Source organism: Zea mays, chromosome 9 (assembly GCF_902167145.1).
Source record: "Zea mays cultivar B73 chromosome 9, Zm-B73-REFERENCE-NAM-5.0, whole genome shotgun sequence".
Lineage (NCBI taxonomy): Eukaryota > Viridiplantae > Streptophyta > Magnoliopsida > Poales > Poaceae > Zea > Zea mays.
The window spans coordinates 103,038,598-103,052,871 of record NC_050104.1 but is presented as its reverse complement, the minus strand read 5'-3'; the positions used below and the strand labels follow the sequence as shown (position 1 = coordinate 103,052,871).

The following is a 14,274-nucleotide window of genomic DNA, read 5'->3' as shown; positions in this document are numbered from 1 at the left end:
GCTAGTTACATAACATACAAAAGACAATCATGATCAAAATCAAGTGCACCATTTGCATGAACTACTTAAAATTTGTAAACAATAATCAACTGCTAAACAGTCTTGGCATACTTCACTTGATAAGTTACTTTTCAAAGCACATCAAAACTGGTTCACGCCAATGGACTGGGATGACTAAATTGAGTTCCCAAGCACAGAAAACAAGCATTTACAATGTTGATTCTGTAATTACGTTGAATGCCAAACAAAGTATTAGCCCAGCAGTACAAATATGGTAGTAACTATACCCTCTGAAAAGCAAGGAAGAATTTGATTGAAACAAGATGTATGTACAAATTGTTAAGATAATTGTTCTTACCATTCAACTCTCGAGCACAAAAGCTAAATCCTGAAAAAATCAAGATCATAGAAGTATAATTCTACTGGCATGTAAACATCCTAGCGCCAATTCAATGAGTGAGGTTTCTAACTTCCGTGGAATGATGGAATTGCATCCAAGACATAGCACCAATCAGCCCTAGCTCAAACCTGCATCGGTGCACCCAACTGTGGTGTTGAACCACCAGCAGAATGGCGCCTCGTCCTCCGCTTCTCATACTCAGGGTCATCAGTAGGCAGCTCATACCGGCACACCGGGCACGTGTTCCGGATGGCAAGCCATGGACCAATGCACGCCCCGTGGTAGAAATGCCCACACGGCAGCCCAGTGGTGAGCTCCCCCTGTTCCATCCCTTCCTTGCAAACAGCGCACTCCTGCACAACCTCCTCGCCTCTGACGGCCACCACCTGGAGCCGCTCCACCACTGCAAGCGCCGCCGGCGGGGCGCCGCCCACTTCCACGACGTGCCCCGGCAGCACCTCGAACTCGTCCTCGTCCAGAGGCACCGGGAGCAGCTCCCACCCGACACCGCTCCGGAAGATGCCTTCAAGCTCCGTGTCGCCATCGCCGAAGTCAAACGGAGGCTCATCGGAGAAGATCGAGTCGTCGTCACCGCTGTCGATGCCCTCCATCACGCCCAGCATCTCCCGCTCGTCGAGGAACCCGAACACGTCGGCGTCGGCATCGGCGTCTCCTTCTAGTCCTTGTCCTCCCCCTCCGGCGCCGCCAGCGCCACCGCCGACGCCGAGGGCAGCGTCCGCGATCTCCTCCCACTCGAAGCTAGCGGCGTCATCGAGGCAGCCCCAGAAGGGCGGGGAGCAGGTCAGCGAGGGAGAGAGGTGGCGGAGGTCGGGGTCGGAGTCGAAGGAGATTGGGGACCCCGGGATGTGGGTTAGGGTTTCGGGATCAAACCCCGCGGAAAAGACGTCGCGTGGGCAGGCGAGATCCAACTCGATGGACTCGGAGAAGGAGACGTAGGAGAGGTCTCCGAAACCATCGTCCCCGACGTCGAGAAAGAGCTCGTCGCCGAAGTCCGCCATAGAAGGCGGCGGCACCCGGTTGTGGGGATGGGATTGGATGGGGTGGCGGTGGACTGGTGGTGCGTCCCGTCCGTTGCCGTGTGAGGCGCGGGCGTGGCGTCCCCGTCTCGTGTGTTGGTGTTGGATTTGGCCATTCCTCGCACCAGAAGACGCCTTCCTAAAGCGTTTACGTAAACTTTAAATACGCCTTCCAGTACCGTTTGCATTCACATGAACAAGTCAAATCGTCCGTCACATGCTCCCATCATGGGCCACCCGACCAACCCGACTCAATCCATCCGAAAAAATCTGACCCAACCCGATTCGACCAATGCAACGGGCTAGCATTCGCGCTTCCAATCCACACGTGAGAACTTAGAAAGCTCAACTGGGCTCAAGCACACTTTCGCAGACTGATCTGCTTAGACTTCGGGTGTTGGGGCTTAAAGGGAAACCACACAAAGCTCTGGTGATCCACTCTATTCTATAGTAACCTCCACCTTCTGGATGGATTCAAGTTAATACAGATAGATGCTCGAGAGGTCAGCCAAGACCGGAGGAATCTTTTGAAACTACACAGTGTACATAGATGCTTTGCGCTTTGGTTGGGTAGCGAATTCGCATATCAGGCTGTCGGCGTTTCGACCCCGGGGGTCTCTGGACCGACGAGTAAAATTGTCGCTGCGTGTCCTAGCCCAGATAGGTTGGCACGAGATGAAACACAAGGGGAGAAACGCGGCTCGTGTTATCCTGCGCCAGGGGGATGCGCTTGCAGTAGGGGTTACAAGCGTTCGCGAGAGAGAGGGTGAGCCTGCTCGTCGGCTCGTTCTCCCGCGCGACCCTCCCGCATGGAGGCCCTGGACCTTCCTTTTATAGATGCAAGGAGAGGGTCCAGGTGTACAATGGGGGTGTAGCTATGCGCTAACGTGCCCGGCAAAGAGGTGCATGAGCCCTGTGTACATGCCAACGTGGCTGTCGGAGGGGCGCTAAAGCCCTTTGTACGCGGTAACGTGGTCGTCGGAGGAGCGCTCGAGTCTTGTAGAAGCACAGCTGTCGGGGCTGCTGGGACCTTGCTGACGTCTCTTTGCTTCCGTAGGGGGTTGAGAACCGTCGTCGTCACGGACGCACGCGGGGAGCCATCATTACTCGATTACCGGGGCGAGCCAGATGGGACGCCGGTCTTGTTCCCCGTAGCCTGAGCTAGCTAGGGGTAGGGTAATGATGTATCCCCCATGGTGCGGTTGGTCCGAGCCCAAGATCGGGCGAGGCGGAGACTCCTCCTGAGGCCGAGGCCGGGGTCGAGCGAGGACGTGATTCTTCCCGAGGTCGAGGTAGAGGCCGAGCCCTGGGTCGGGCGAGGCGGAGACCACCTTCCGAGGTCGAGGTTGAGGCCGAGCCCTGGGGTCGGGCGAGGCGGAGTCCTCCTTCCGAGGCCGAGGTTGAGGGCGAGCCCTGTGGTCGGGCGAGGCGAAGACCATCTTTCGAGGCCGAGGCGGGGGCCGAGCCCTGGGGTCGGGCGAGGTGGAGACCTCCTCCTGAGGTCGAGGCCCAAGGTCGGGCGAGGCGGAGTTTCTTGTTGCGCCTGAGGCTGAGCTTAGCTGTTGTTAGCCTCACCCTGGCGGGTGGCACAGCAGTCGGAGAGGGGCGAGCGACGCTGTTTTCCTGTCAGGTCGGTCAGTGGAAGGACGAAGTGATTGCGGTCACTTCGACCTTGCCGACTGAGGCACGTGTGTCAGGATAAGGTGTCAGGCGATCCTCGCATTGAATGTGCCTGTGATACGGTCGGTTGGTGAGGCGATCTGGCCAAGGTTGCTTCACTGCGAAGCCTGCCCGAGCTGGGCTTCGGGCGAGTCGAGGGTGTGCCCGTTGCTTGAGGAGGCCCTCGGGCGAGGCGAGAAGTCATCTGCGACTACTGTTCCCGCCCGAGGCTGGGCTCGGGCGAGGCGAGATCGCGTCCCTTGAGTAGACGAAGCCTTGACCTGAATCGTGCCCATCAGTCTCTGCCGCTTGCGCTGATGGTGGTTACCAGCCGTGTTTAGGAGTGTTGGGGGTACCCCTAATTAAGGTACCCAATAGTAGCCCCCGAGCCTCGAAGGGAGTGTTGGTACTCGCTTGGAGGCTTTGTCGCATTTTTTGTGAGGGGACCGGTGAAAGGGTATTAGGCTTACACCTATTTTCCTAATTAATTTTGGTGGTTGAAATGCCCAACACAAATAATTGGACTAACTAGTTTGCTCTAGTCTATAAGTTCTACAGGTGCCAAATGTTCACAACAAGCCAATAAAAAGACAAAGAAAAGGGTTCAACAAAAAGAGCAAGGGATAACCAAAGTGTGCCCTGGTCTGGCGCACCGGACTGTCCGGTGTGCCACCGGACAGTGTCCGGTGCACCAGGGGACTCCAAGCTAAACTTCGCACCTTCGGGAACTCTCAGAGGCGATTCACTATAATTCACCGGACTGTCCGGTGTACCACCGGACAGTGTCCGGTGCCCCAAGGGAGAGCAACTCTGAACTCGCCACCTTCGGATTTCCGCTCCGCTAAAATTCACCGGACATGTCCGATGCACACCGGACTATCCGGTGAGCCAGCGGAGCAACGGCTACTTCGCGCGCAACGGTCGACTGCAACACATTAAATGCGCGCCTGCGCGCAGAGGTCAGAGCACGCGCGGGTGGCACACCGGACAGTCTACAGGACTTGTCCGGTGCGCCACCGGACAGCCAGGCGGGCCCACAAGACAGAGCTCCAACGGTCAAACCCTAACGGCCGGGTGACATGGCTGGCACACCGGACACTGTCCGGTGGCGCACCGGACTGTCCGGTGCGCCCGTCGACAGCAGCCTTCACCAAACGGCTAGTTTGGTGGTTGGGGTTATAAATACCCCCAACCACCCCACATTCAAGGAATCCAAGCTTTCCACCTTCCAACTACTTACAAGAGCTCTAGCATTCAATTCTAGACACACCCAAGTGATCAAATCCTCTCCCAATTCCACACAAGGCTTTAGCGATTAGTGAGAGAGAGATTTGTTGTGTTCTTTTTGAGCTCTTGCGCTTGGATTGCTTCTTTCTTTCATTCTTTCTTGCGAACAACTCAATTGTAACCGAGGCAAGAGACACCAATTGTGTGGTAGTCCTTGCGGGGAAGTTTGTTCTCGTTTGATTGAGAAGAAGAAGCTCACTCGGTCCGAGGGACCGTTTGAGAGAGGGAAAGGGTTGAAAAAGACCCGGTATTTGTGACCACCTCAATGGGGAGTAGGTTTACGAGAACCGAACCTCGGTAAAACAAATCCGCGTGTCACACTCTTCATTCGCTTGCGATTTGTTTTGCACCCTCTCTCGGACTCATTATTATTTCTAACGCTAACCCGGCTTGTAGTTGTGATTAAGTTTGTAAATTTCAGATTCGCCCTATTCACCCCCCTCTAGGCGACTTTCAACCGGCCTTTCTCGGTTACACTTTGTTCCGGTGGGTGCGCGCGAGCGCACCCGCCGGGTGTAGCCCCCGAGGCCTCGGAGGAGTGGTTTGACTCCTCTGAGGTCTTAATGCCTTTCGTGATGCCTTGGTCGGCCTGGTTGTTCCCTCATGCGACCTGATCGTAGCCCGGGTGCATGGTCAGGTTCCGAGTTTTTAGGCTGGTTTGTTGACGCTGTCAACGGTTTGGCCGTAGCCGGGTTTGCGAGAGCAGCCCCCGAGCCTCTGCACGGAGCGAGAGGACGATCAAGGACTGTCTCGACTTTTATCATACGCCCCTTCATCGCCTTTCCGCAAGGAGGAAGGGGGGAAAGCACCATGTTGCCCTCGGAGGGCGTCGAACATGGTGTCTCCAGTGAGTTGCTAACGGGTGATCCAAGTGGACGCCCGTGCCCCGTTCGATAAGGGTCGGCTAGTGGCCCAGAGGCGCGCTCCAAAAGTACCTGCAGGTGATTTGCCGGACCCGATCCCATTCGATAGGGTCCGAGGGCTCAATGCCTCCCTCTGATGGGATTCCGTTACAAAATCGCTCCTGCTGGTCTCGGAAATGTCCTAGGGTACCTCGGGAGCGTAGCCCGAGCCTCGGCCATGTAACGGACGTACCCAGAGTCATCCCTCGCTCTGCGTGCTCTGAGGCGGCTGTCGAACCCTTCCGAGGGGCCAGCCTTCGAACCCCTGATCAGTAGTGGGCGCGGAGCCCGAGTGCTCTGGGGCGGCTGTCGAACCCTTTCAAGGGGCCAGCCTTCGAACCCCTGATCAGTAATGAGCTTGAAGCCCGCGTGCTCTGGGGCGGCCGCCATTCGTTGGTGTAGCGCCGGCGCGCAGGTGGCCGCTGTCGTCGACGCTGAGGTGGTGGTCGCAAGAGGAGGTTTCTCCACCGACGAGACCATTGGCGCCACCCGCGGACAGACCTCCGGCTCTTTGGCTTTGATAGCTTGTCCTCGCCCCTCGAGTGGGGACGTGGGCGAGGGCCTTGTCACAGCAGCGTCTGCCCTGAGGTCATCGCTGCTGCTGTTTAGCCGCCTGGAGCGGAGATCGTTGTCGCTGCTGGTGCAGTGGTTGGCGGCGAGCCACCTGGAGTTTGTCGTCCCGCAGGCCCTCCGATGTGGAGGTTGTTCATACCCGCGGGAGTGGAACCGGAGTTCCGTTTGTAATGGCACCTTGAGTGCCGGTGTTTGTTCATTGTGGCTGTCGAGGCCTGAACATCTGGGTATTTGAGTGTAATACCGTGTTTCTTCCTCATTTCGAGCACTAGGACTCTCCTGTCGACTAGCTGAACTGCTTAACCGAGTGTGAGTTGCCCTGTGCGGAAGGTGACGAGTGAGGTATCCGTATCCCGGAGGCATAGGAGTCCCTCGGCTCGGTCGGCCTTGCCGCTCAAGGCTTCTCTTGCTCAGTTTTAGAACCTTCGGCTGCTCTGCGATGAGCCGGGGCCGGAGGCAGCGGTGTCAGCGTGGACAGAGGCAGAGTCGGCTCAAAAAGAGGCTTCGTCGGCCCAGGAGCAGGTGGTTTCCCAGGCTGAGGAGGTGCAGCAGCGGCGGCTGGAGCTTGGCCAGGTCATCCGCGAGCGGGACCAACCCCAGAGTCACGCTGCCGAGGCCGTGAGCCGGGCTGATGTCCTCGGGGGACAGCTGGCTGAGCTACGGAGCGGCCAGCCGGGGTGTTCGCTCGGGCCGAGACCCTGGAGGAGACCCTGGCTGTGATGGCCCAAGCGCGGTGCTGGCATCCTCCTTCGAGGTGGAGATCCTTCCACCCGTGTCGCCGTCCGAGTCTGGGCTAGATTCCGCCGAAGGTGGAAACAACGCCGAGGGTGTTGCTGCTCCCTCTGCCGATGTCTGAACCTGCAGGAACAGTTTGTCTGTAGTATGCGTATGCTTGTTGCGGCCGCCGAGGCCCAAACATCTTATTGTCGTGTTATAAAGCTGCGTTTCCTTTCCTCTTGTTTCGAGTATCAGGACTTGTTGGTCGGTAGCAGAATCGCTTATCCGAGCGAGAGTTACTTTTCGTGGAAGGTGATGAGTGAGGTATCCGTATCCCGGAGGCGTAGGAGTCCCTCGGCTCGGTCGGCCTTGACGCTTACGTGTACTCTTACTCGTCCGCAGGATTCTGTTATCGATATAGTCGAGAAGGCACGAAAACCATTCTGGCAGCAAAGTTTTCGAGCGTTAGTACTTGTTTGGTAGCAGAATCGCTTATCCGAGCATGAGTTACTTATCGCGGAAGGTGATGAGTGAGGTATCCGTATCCCGGAGGCGTAGGAGTCCCTCGGCTCGGTCGGCCTTGCCGCTTACTCGTACTCTCGTTCTTTTCAGGATCCCGCTATCGAAGCAGTCGAAAAGCGCGAAAGACGTTCTGGCAGAAAGACTTTTTCCGAGGAAAATTTTGACGTAGAGGGGGTTCCCCCCTTCTAGCCCCCGAGGGAGGGTCGGGCTTCGCCGAGGCAAGGCTGACCCTTCCTTGACGGTTAGACTTTATTTATGTATGTAAAGAGAACAAGGTATATGAACGACTTGAAACATCTTAAGGGTAGAAGCGACGTAGCTGTTGGATGTTCCAAGCGTTGTTGTAGACCTCGCCTTGATCATTGGCCAGCTTGTATGTCCCGGGCTTCAAAATCTTGGCGATGATGAACGGCCCTTCCCAGGGAGGAGTAAGCTTGTGGCGCCCTCGGGCGTCTTGGCGCAGCCGAAGTACCAAGTCTCCCACCTGGAAGCCTCGGGGCCGAACCCCTCGGGCGTGGTAGCGTCGTAGAGACTGCTGATACCGCGCCGAGTGTAGCAAGGTCATGTCCCGAGCCTCTTCGAGCTGGTCCAGTGAGTCTTCTCGGCTGGTCTGATTTCTTCGGTCGTCGTACGCCTTTGTCCTCGGGGAACCGTATTCTAAGTCTGTGGGCAAGATAGCCTCGACCCCATAGACTAGAAAGAACGGCGAGAAACCCGTGGCTCGGCTTGGCGTCGTCCTCAGACTCCAGACCACCGAGGGTAGCTCCTTCATCCACCGCTTGCCGAACTTGTTGAGGTCGTTGTAGATCCTCGGTTTAAGTCCCTGCAGAAGCATACTGTTGGCACGCTCCACCTGCCCATTCGTCATGGGGTGAGCTACGGCGGCCTAGTCCACACGGATGTGGTGGTCCTCGCAGAAGTCCAGGAACTTCTTTCCAGTGAACTAGGTGCCATTGTCGGTGATGATGGAGTTCGGGACCCCAAAGCGATGGATGATGTTGGTGAAGAACGTCACCGCCTGCTCGGACCTGATGCTGGTTAGGGGTCGGACCTCGATCCACTTGGAGAATTTGTCGATGGCGACCAGCAAGTGCGAGAAGCCCTCGGGTGCCTTCTGCAAGGGACCGACGAGGTCCAGACCCCACACAGCAAACGGCCAGGTGATGGGTATTGTCTGCAGGGCCTGAGCGGGCAGGTGTGTCTGTCTCGCGTAGAATTAACACCCTTGGCAAGAGCGCACAATCCTAGTGGCGTCGGCCATCGCGGTCGGCCAGTAGAAGCCTTGTCGGAAGGCGTTCCCAACGAGGGCTCGAGGTGCTGCATGGTGACCACAAGCCCCCGAGTGTATTTCTTGCAAGAGCTCCTGTCCTTCGGCGACGGATATGCATCGTTGGAGAATGACTGAGGGGGCTGCGGTGGTAGAGCTCCTTTTCATCACCCAGTAAGACGAACGACTTGGCGCGCCGCGCCAGTCACCGAGCTTCGGCCTTGTCGAGGGGTAGCTCTCCTCGGTGGAGATATTGCAGGTATGGGGTCTGCCAGTTTTGATTAGGCGTGACCCCATTCCGCTCTCCCTCGACACGCTTTGCCTCACCCTCGGTGGCCGCGGATACCTCGGGCTGGGTCAAGGCCTCCTCGGGCTCGGGTGTGTCATCGGTCTTGACGGAGGGTTGATGTATGTCTCTGGAGAAGACGTCCGAGGGAACCGTTGTCCGCCCCGAGGCTATTTTAGCCAGCTCATCCGCAGTCTCGTTGTACCGTCGAGCGACGTGGTTGAGCTCCAGCCCGTAGAACTTGTCTTCCAGGCATCGAACTTCGTCGCAGTAGGCCTCCATCTTCCGGTCGCAGCAGTGGGAGTTCTTCATGACTTGGTCAATGACAAGCTGCGAGTCGCCACGAGCGTCGAGGCGCCGAACCCCTAGCTCGATGGCGATGCGCAACCCATTAACCAGAGCCTCGTACTCGGCCACGTTGTTTGACGCTGGGAAATGGAGGCGCAACACGTAGCGGAGATGTTTCCCGATGGGTGAGATGAAGAGCAGGCCAGCACCTTCTCCTTTTTCATCAGCGACCCGTCGAAGTACATGGTCCAGAGTTCCGGTTGGATCGGAGCTGTTGGCAACTGGGTGTCGACCCATTCCGCCAGGAAATCCGCCAAGACTTGGGACTTGATGGCCTTCCGAGGAGCGAACGAGATTGTTTCACCCATGAGCTCCATCGCCCACTTTGCTATCCTACCCGAGGCCTCTCGGCACTGGATGATCTCCCCCAGGGGGAAGGATGACACCACAGTCACCGGATGAGACTCGAAGTAGTGTTGCAACTTTCGCCGCGTCAGAATTACTGCGTACAGTAGCTTCTGAATTTGCGGGTAGCGGATCTTGGTCTCGGATAGCACTTCACTGATGAAATAGACCGACCTCTGGACGAGCAGTGCATGCCCTTCTTCTCGTCTCTCAACTACGATCGCGGCGTTGACCACCTGAGTGGTTGCGGCTACGTAGATCAAGATGGCTTCTCCCGCAGCGGGGGGCACCAAGATGGGCGCGTTTGTAAGGAGCGCCTTTAAGTTTCCGAGGGCTTCCTCGACCTCAGGGGTCCAAGTGAAGCGCTCGGTCTTCCTTAAGAGGCGGTACAAGGGTAGGCCTTTTTCGCCGAGGCGCGAGATGAAGCAGCTCAGAGCCGCAAGGCATCCCATGACCCTTTGTACTCCTTTCAAATCTTTGATAGGCCCCATGTTGGTGATGGCCGCGATTTTCTTCGGGTTGGCCTCGATGCCTCGCTCAGAGACGATGAACCCCAGGAGCATGCCTCGGGGGACTCCGAAGACACACTTCTCGGGATTGAGTTTCACGCCCTTCGCTCTCAGACACTTGAATGTCGTTTCAAGGTCAGAGAGGAGGTTAGAGGCTTTCCTCGTCTTGACTACGATGTCATCGACGTATGCCTCGACCGTTTGGCCGATGTGCTCTCCGAACACGTGGTTCATGCACCTTTGGTATGTCGCACCTGCGTTCCTCAAGCCAAATGGCATAGTAGTATAGCAGTACATGCCAAAAGGTGTGATGAAAGAAGTCGCGAGCTGGTCGGACTCTTTCATCTTGATTTAGTGATACCTTGAGTAGGCGTCAAGGAATGACAGGGTTTCGCACCCAGCAGTGGAGTCCACAATTTGATCGATGCGAGGCAGAGGGTAGGGAACCTTCGGACATGCTTTGTTTAGACCAGTGTAGTCTACGCACATCCTCCATTTCCCACCTTTATTTTTCACAAGCATAGGGTTGGCTAACCATTCGGGATGGAATACCTCTTTGATGAACCCTGCAGCCATCAACTTGTGGATCTCCTCGCCTATGGCTCTGCACTTTTCTTCGTCGAAACGGCGCAGGGGCTGCTTCACGAGTCGGGCCCCAGCTCGGATATCCAGCGAGTGCTCGGCGACATCCCTCAGTATGCCCGACATGTCCGAGGGACTCCACGCAAAAACTTTGGCGTTTGCACGGAGGAAGTCGACGAGCATTGATTCCTATTTGGGGTCGAGCTCGAAGCCGATCCAGACTTGCTTGCACGCGTCGTTGCTAGGTCGAGAGGGACGGACTTAACCGCCTCAGCTGGTTCGAAGTTGCCGGCATGGCGCTTCGCATCAGGCACCTCCTTGGAGAGGCACTCTAGGTCGGCGATGAGGGCCTCGGACTCGGCGAGGGCCTTAGCGTACTCCACGCACTCCACGTCGCATCTGTACGCGTGTCGGTACGTGGATCCGACGGCGATGACCCCGTTGCGGCCCGACATCTTGAGCTTGAGGTAGGTGTAGTTGGGGACGGCCATGAACTTGGCGTAGCATGGTCTCCCCAGCACCGCGTGGTAGGTTCCTCGGAACCCGACCACCTCGAACGTCAGGGTTTCCTTTCAGAAGTTGGAGGGAGTTCCACAGCAGACGGGCAGATCGAGTTGTCCGAGGGGCAGGACGCGTTTCCCGGGAATGATCCCGTGAAAGGGCGTCGCACCGGCCCGGATCATGGACAGATCGATCTCCAAGAGCCCGAGGGTCTCGGCGTAGATGATGTTGAGGCTGCTGCCTCCGTCCATGAGGACCTTGGTGAGCCTAGTGTTGCCGATGACAGGGTCGACGTCGAGCGGGTACTTTCTAGGCTCGTCACGCAGTCAGGGTGGTTGCCTTGGTCGAAGGTGATGGGCTTGTCGGACCAGTCTAGGTAGACTGGCGCCGCCACCTTTACCGAGCAGACCTCCCGGCGCTCTTGCTTGCGGTACCGAGCCGAGGCGTTCGCCACTCGCCCACCGTAGATCATGAAACAACTGTGGACCTCGGGGAACTCCTCCGCCTTGTCGCCCTCCTTCTTGTCGTTGTCTTGGCCTTTGCCACCTTCCGCCGGGGGCCTGGCCTTATGGAAGTAGCGCCGAAGCATGACGCATTCCTCAAGGGTGTGCTTGACGGGGCCCTGGTGATAGGGGCACGACTCCTTGAGCATCTTGTCGAACAGGTTGACCCCTCCGAGAGGCTTCCGAGGGTTCCTGTGCTCGACAGCAGCGACGAGATCCACATCAGCGGCGTCGCGCTTCGCTTGCGCCTTCTTTTTCGCCTTCTTCTTCGTGCCGCGCTGGGCGGATGCCTCGGGGACGTCTTCCTGCTGACGTCCCTGAGGTTGCTTGTCCTTGCGGAAGATGGCTTCGACCGCCTCCTGACCAGAGGCGAACTTGGTGGCGATGTCCATCAACTCGCTCGCCTTGGTGGGAGTCTTGCGACCCAGTTTGCTCACCAGGTCGTGGCAAGTGGTGCCAGCGAGGAACGCCCCGATGACATCCGAGTCGGTGATGTTGGGCAGCTCGGTGCACTGCTTCAAAAACCGCCGGATGTACTCTCGCAGGGATTCCCCTGGCTACTGGCGGCAGCTTCGGAGATCCCAAGAATTCCCAGGGCGCACGTACATGTCTTGGAGGTTTCCAGCGAAGGCTTTGACCAGGTCGTCCCAGTTGGAGATCTGCGCAGGAGGCAGATGCTCCAGCCAGGCTCGGGCAGCGTCGGAGAGGAACAGGGGGAGGTTGCGGATGATGAGGTTGTCATCGTCCGTTCCACCTAGCTGGCAGGCCAGCTGGTAGTCCGCAAGCCACAGTTCCGGCCTCGTTTCCCCCGAGTACTTGGTGATAGTAGTCGGGGCTCGGAACCGGGTCGGGAACGACGCCTGTCATATGGCCCGGCTAAAGGCTTGCGGACCTGGTGGTTTGGGCGAGGGGCTCCGATCCTCCTCACTGTCGTAGCGTACCCCACGCCTGGGGTGGTAGCCTCGGCGTACCTTCTCGTCGAGGCGGGCCCGACGGTCGCGGCGGTGGTGCTCGTTGCCGAGGCGACCCGGGGCTGCAGGCGTTGCGTCCCGCGTGCGCCCGGTGTGGACCGAGGCTTCCCGCATGAATCGGGAAGTCGCTGTGCGATGCTCCGGGGGGCACCCTTGCCTTCGGAAGGCAGAGCTCTCGGCCCGCCGGTCTGCGGCGTCCTCCAGGAGATTCTTGAGTTCTCCCTGGATACGCCGCCCTTCGGTGGTGGATGGCTCCGACATCGCTCGGAGTAGTATTGCCGTTGTAGCCAGATTCTGGCCGACCCCACTAGAGGCCGGGGGCAGCCTTGCCCTGGCATCGTCAGCGATACAACGCTGGACGTCCTGGGCCTGATGACACGCTTCTCCGGCGAGTGCTCGGCCTGCCCACTCCTGCTCGACGTTTTGCCGGAGCTACACAAGTTGTCCTGCTTCCTCGTCGAGCTTGGCCTGCATCTCGTGGATTTGCTCGAGCTGTGTGTCCTGACCCCCCGCAGGGACTGGGACCACAGCTAGCTCCCGCAGGATGTCAATGCGAGGCACAGGCCCAGGGGGATCGTCATCCTCCGGCATACCAAGGTGGTTGCCTTCGTCGTGACCCCCTAGATCGACATGGAAACATTCGCGACTTGGGCCACAACCTTTGTCGTCAAGGCTGTGGCCATCATCGGAGCAATCGGAGAGGCAGCAGTCACACGCGGTCATGAAGTCTCGCATGGCACTGGGATTACCGAGCCCGGAGAAATCCCAACCAGAGTCGGGCTCATCTTCTTCCTCGGAACCCGGGGGCCCGTAGGTCGAGACGACCGTCAGTCGGTCCCAGGTTGACCACATATGGTACCCCAGAAGGTTAGGATATGTCTTTATGAAAGCGCTCACCGAAGCGGGGTTGCTTGGTGGATCGAAGCTGAATCTAAAAGGCACAGGGTGGAAAACGGACGGTACCTCTCGATCGATGGACGGTGACGAAGTCGCGTCGGGGACGGACTGCACCGTTATCTCAGGTACAAGGCTAACGCCCAGCAAGCCCTTCGCGAGTGTGCTGGCGTCATCTGTCCGCTTGGGGCTGGTATGTTGCGGGGAAATGACACCTGTCATTGTCTCAAGCGCGAGGACAACGCCCGACATGTCCCCCGCTGGGGTGCCGGCGTCGTTGACTCGCTCGACAGCCGACGAGGTGCCGCCTCCTGCCTGGCCACGGTTGCCCCGCCTCCTCCTCCTGCGGCGAGAAAGGCGACGGGACAAACCCGAATGCTGCTCTTCCGCCACGAGGGGATGACGTCGTCGAGTCCGCCGCCGCCGGGTGAGCTGACGGCCGTCGTTGTCGCCGTCGCGCTGCAGGGGAAGGAGTACCATGTCGTAGCTGCCGTCGAGGGACAAGAACTCGAGGCTCCCGAAGCGGAGCAGCGTCTCGAGTTGAAGAGGTTGCTGGAGACTACCCATCTGGAATTCAACGGGAAGCTGTTCGTCAACACGCAGTAGGCCCCTACCTGGCGCGCCAACTGTCGGCGTTTCGACTCCGGAGGGTCCCTGGACCGATGAGTAAAATTGTCGCTGCGTGTCCCAGCCCAGATGGGTTGGCGCGAGATAGAACACAAGGGGGGAAAACGCGGCTCGTGTTATCCTGCGCCAGGGGGATGCGCTTGCAGTAGGGGTTACAAGCGTTCGCGAGAGAGAGGGTGAGCCTGCTCGTTGGCTCGTTCTCCCACGTGACCCTCCCGCATGGAGGCCCTGGACCTTCCTTTTATAGATGCAAGGAGAGGGTCCAGGTGTACAATGGGGGTGTAGCTATGCGCTAACGTGCCCGGCAGAGAGGTGCCTGAGCCCTGTGTACATGCCAACGTGGC

The 14,274-nt window shown here is 58.2% G+C and overlaps 1 protein-coding gene across 1 annotated transcript; it reads right to left on the bottom strand.

Annotated features, from left to right (window-relative positions):
- Positions 1-291: 291 nt before the first annotated feature.
- LOC100284102 (uncharacterized) lies at positions 292-1,547 on the bottom strand. Its single transcript, NM_001157000.2, has one exon. It carries the CDS (start codon positions 1,417-1,419, stop codon positions 523-525), a length of 897 nt encoding a protein of 298 aa, NP_001150472.2. The 5' UTR covers positions 1,420-1,547; the 3' UTR covers positions 292-522.
- Positions 1,548-14,274: the final 12,727 nt, after the last annotated feature.